Below are 2,829 nucleotides of genomic sequence, written 5' to 3'. Positions count from 1 at the left end.
AATGCCTTTCCGGGTCCGTATGGAGTGTGTACGGACTGGGAAGGCATCGCAAAAGCTGGAATTTCTGCCCCATTACATCATCTAGGTTACCCATGTCTACTCTGTTACTTCTTCAAAAGAATTAAAAATCAGCTTGGTCAAGCATGACCTTCCCTTTTGAAATCTGCGCTGGGTACACTATATTCTAAATTGGTAAACTATTTTAATTCTCCCTCCTGCCTTGCAGTCAGATAGGAAACTGTTTCCGAAAGGCAGAAGCTGCCTTCTGTAGTCTGACCCCACTCTACAATTCCTGCATGTCACATCTGGAACAGACCATCCTCTGGGTTCAGCAGTTCAACTGCTGGTTGATATGGTGCCCCCCCACCCCCCACCCGGGGCTGACCCCCCCCCCCCCCTGGAACCCCCACACACACATTTTGTTAATATTCCAGGCCTCGGTCTCTCCGCAGTGCCGCGGCCGTTGAGTGAACTGTCTCCTCTCTCTTTTGCCCCCACAGGTCCTTCAGTCTCCGCCATGCAAGGAACTCGGCGGAAAGCTGCGCCGCAGCAGGCTGACCGGCCCGTGGCCAAGCCCAGGCTCGGGACGCCTCCGGCCCTGCCGCCCGTCTCCGTGGACTCGCTGAGCCTGGAGGTTTACGAAGGCTCGACGCCGGAGAGCAGACGGCCCGAGAGGAGAGGCAGCAACAAGCCGCTGGCCAAGAGCCGCGGCCGCAAAGCCGACCCCCGAGATTCCAATGGGAACAACTCGGAAAACATCGGGTTCATCCCGGGCTCGGCGGAGAGCGCCGAGGACGCGAGTGTGTGCGAGGCCTGTGGCTCGGGCGCCTGTGTCACCTGGCAGACCTTCAAAGCGGCGTTGTGCTATGTGGTGACCTGCGGCGTGTGCAGGACAGACAGCGGCATCTGTATCACGTGTGGGCGGGCCGCAGAGACCCCGCCAGATGCCAAGGTGGCCGAGAATAAGGCGCTGAGGTACATTGCCAACCCCACACATGGCATCGCCCTGAGCTCCGAGCCCAGCCCCAGCAAGAAGGCCAACCTGGCGGGCAACAGTTTCAATTACGCGGACATCAAGCTGCACGGCAAGGAGGTGAACTGGGACGCCTATAAAAGCCGGAGCCTGTCCACAGACTCGTGCCGCAAGGACTCCAACCTGTGCAACTCCCACAAGTCCGACAGCCCCAGCAGCACGTCGCCCAACTCCAACAAACGCCTGTCCGACGAGTTCCCCTCCTTCCTGGAGGAGGACCTGGAGAACAACGAGCTGAACGTGTCGATGTCGAGCGCCGAGCTGGACGAATACATCAACAAGAAGCTGCTGGAGCTGTTCAGCATTCACCAGATCGACATGTTGGCCCAGTGCACGTCGGACACCACCTTCATCAGCAAGAGCAGTGAGATCAGCGAGCTCATCGACAGCATCACCAAAGGCTACAAGATCAACGAGAAGGACGCCGAGTGTCGCATCGTCACCGGCATCGTCCGCATCAGCACCCGCAAACCCAAGAGGAACAAGAAACGAGGGCAGGAGGAGCTCAGCGAGGAGAGGCTGCTCAGTGTGACCTCTACTGAGCCCAAACCTCAAACAGACAACGTCCTGCCCAGTGAAGGTGAGGGGCTGTGGGGCGGGGGCATGTGGGGTGGGGATGTGCTGTGGGTGGGGGGCATGTGGAGGGGAATGTGCTTTGGGAGGGGGGGGTGAGGGGAATGGGGGACTGTGGGGGGGGGGGGGCTGCACTGTGGGCTGGGAATGTGCTGTGGGGGAGGGGAATGTGCTTTGGCGGGGGGGGGTGAGGTGAGGGGGAACTGTGGGGGGGGGGGGCTACACTGTGGGCTGGGGTTTTTCTGTGGGGGAGGGGGAAGGGAATGTGCTTTGGGCGGGGGGGGAGGGGTGAGGGGGAAGGGGGGACTGTGTGGGGGGGGGGGGCTGCACTGTGGGCTGGGGATGTGCCCTTGAACCATGCGGGGGTTACTGTGTATGAGCGGGTGGGGGGGGAGATGTGGAGTTTGTGGAATGTGCTGTGATTATAATGTGGTCTCTGATTATATTTCCGTTCAGAACTCAACCTGGAGATTTCAGTCGAAGATCCGCTCGATTTGAAAGCGAGACAATTTCAGACGCCGGCTCCCCCAGGTAATTCCCAAATGTGGAAGTGGCGGAACTGAGCTCCATGAAGCAGAAGCAGACAAACTCGAAATTGCCCCATTCTGTGCTGAGTGATCTCATCTCAGCCCGGGGCCAGGCTTCCGGTCACTGTCCAGAGGGCAGGGCATTTGTGTCGTCTGTTGGGGGGTGGGGGAACTCAGCATATTTTCACTTTATAATTTATTACGTGCTGTTATTCCCCCGCGTTATCCACCCCGCGCTCTCTCTTTCCCCCCCCTCCCCCCGCGCTCTCTCCCCCCCCCCCCCCCCCGCGCTCTCTTTTCCCCCCCCCCCGCGCTCTCTTTCCCCCCCCGCGCTCTCTTTCCCCCCCGCGCGCTCTTTCCCCCCCCGCGCGCTCTTTCCCCCCCCGCGCGCTCTTTCCCCCCCCGCGCGCTCTTTCCCCCCCCGCGCGCTCTTTCCCCCCCCGCGCGCTCTTTCCCCCCCCGCGCGCTCTTTCCCCCCCGCGCGCTCTTTCCCCCCCCGCGCGCTCTTTCCCCCCCGCGCGCTCTTTCCCCCCCCGCGCGCGCTCTTTCCCCCCCGCGCGCTCTTTCCCCCCCGCGCGCTCTTTCCCCCCCCGCGCGCTCTTTCCCCCCCGCGCGCGCTTTCCCCCCCGCGCGCGCTTTCCCCCCCGCGCGCTTTCCCCCCCCCGCGCGCTTTCCCCCCCCCGCGCGCTTTCCCCC

At 62.2% G+C, this 2,829-nt stretch overlaps 1 protein-coding gene across 1 annotated transcript in view; it reads left to right on the top strand.

The window, feature by feature from the left end:
- The first annotated feature begins 517 nt into the window (after positions 1 to 517).
- The window catches only part of LOC139279330 (keratinocyte differentiation factor 1-like), a 5,506-nt gene continuing 3,194 nt past the window's right edge, over positions 518 to 2,829 (top strand). The window contains exons 1-2 of the mRNA XM_070898451.1: positions 518 to 1,613; positions 2,063 to 2,137. Coding sequence (XP_070754552.1) covers positions 518 to 1,613; positions 2,063 to 2,137 — 1,171 coding nt within the window. The remainder of the gene's footprint in view (positions 1,614 to 2,062; positions 2,138 to 2,829) is intronic.

The sequence above is a fragment of the Pristiophorus japonicus genome, chromosome 14 (assembly GCF_044704955.1).
Source record: "Pristiophorus japonicus isolate sPriJap1 chromosome 14, sPriJap1.hap1, whole genome shotgun sequence".
NCBI lineage: Eukaryota > Metazoa > Chordata > Chondrichthyes > Pristiophoridae > Pristiophorus > Pristiophorus japonicus.
Note: the sequence above shows the minus strand (reverse complement) of the source record. Positions and strands in the feature narration are given on the sequence as shown.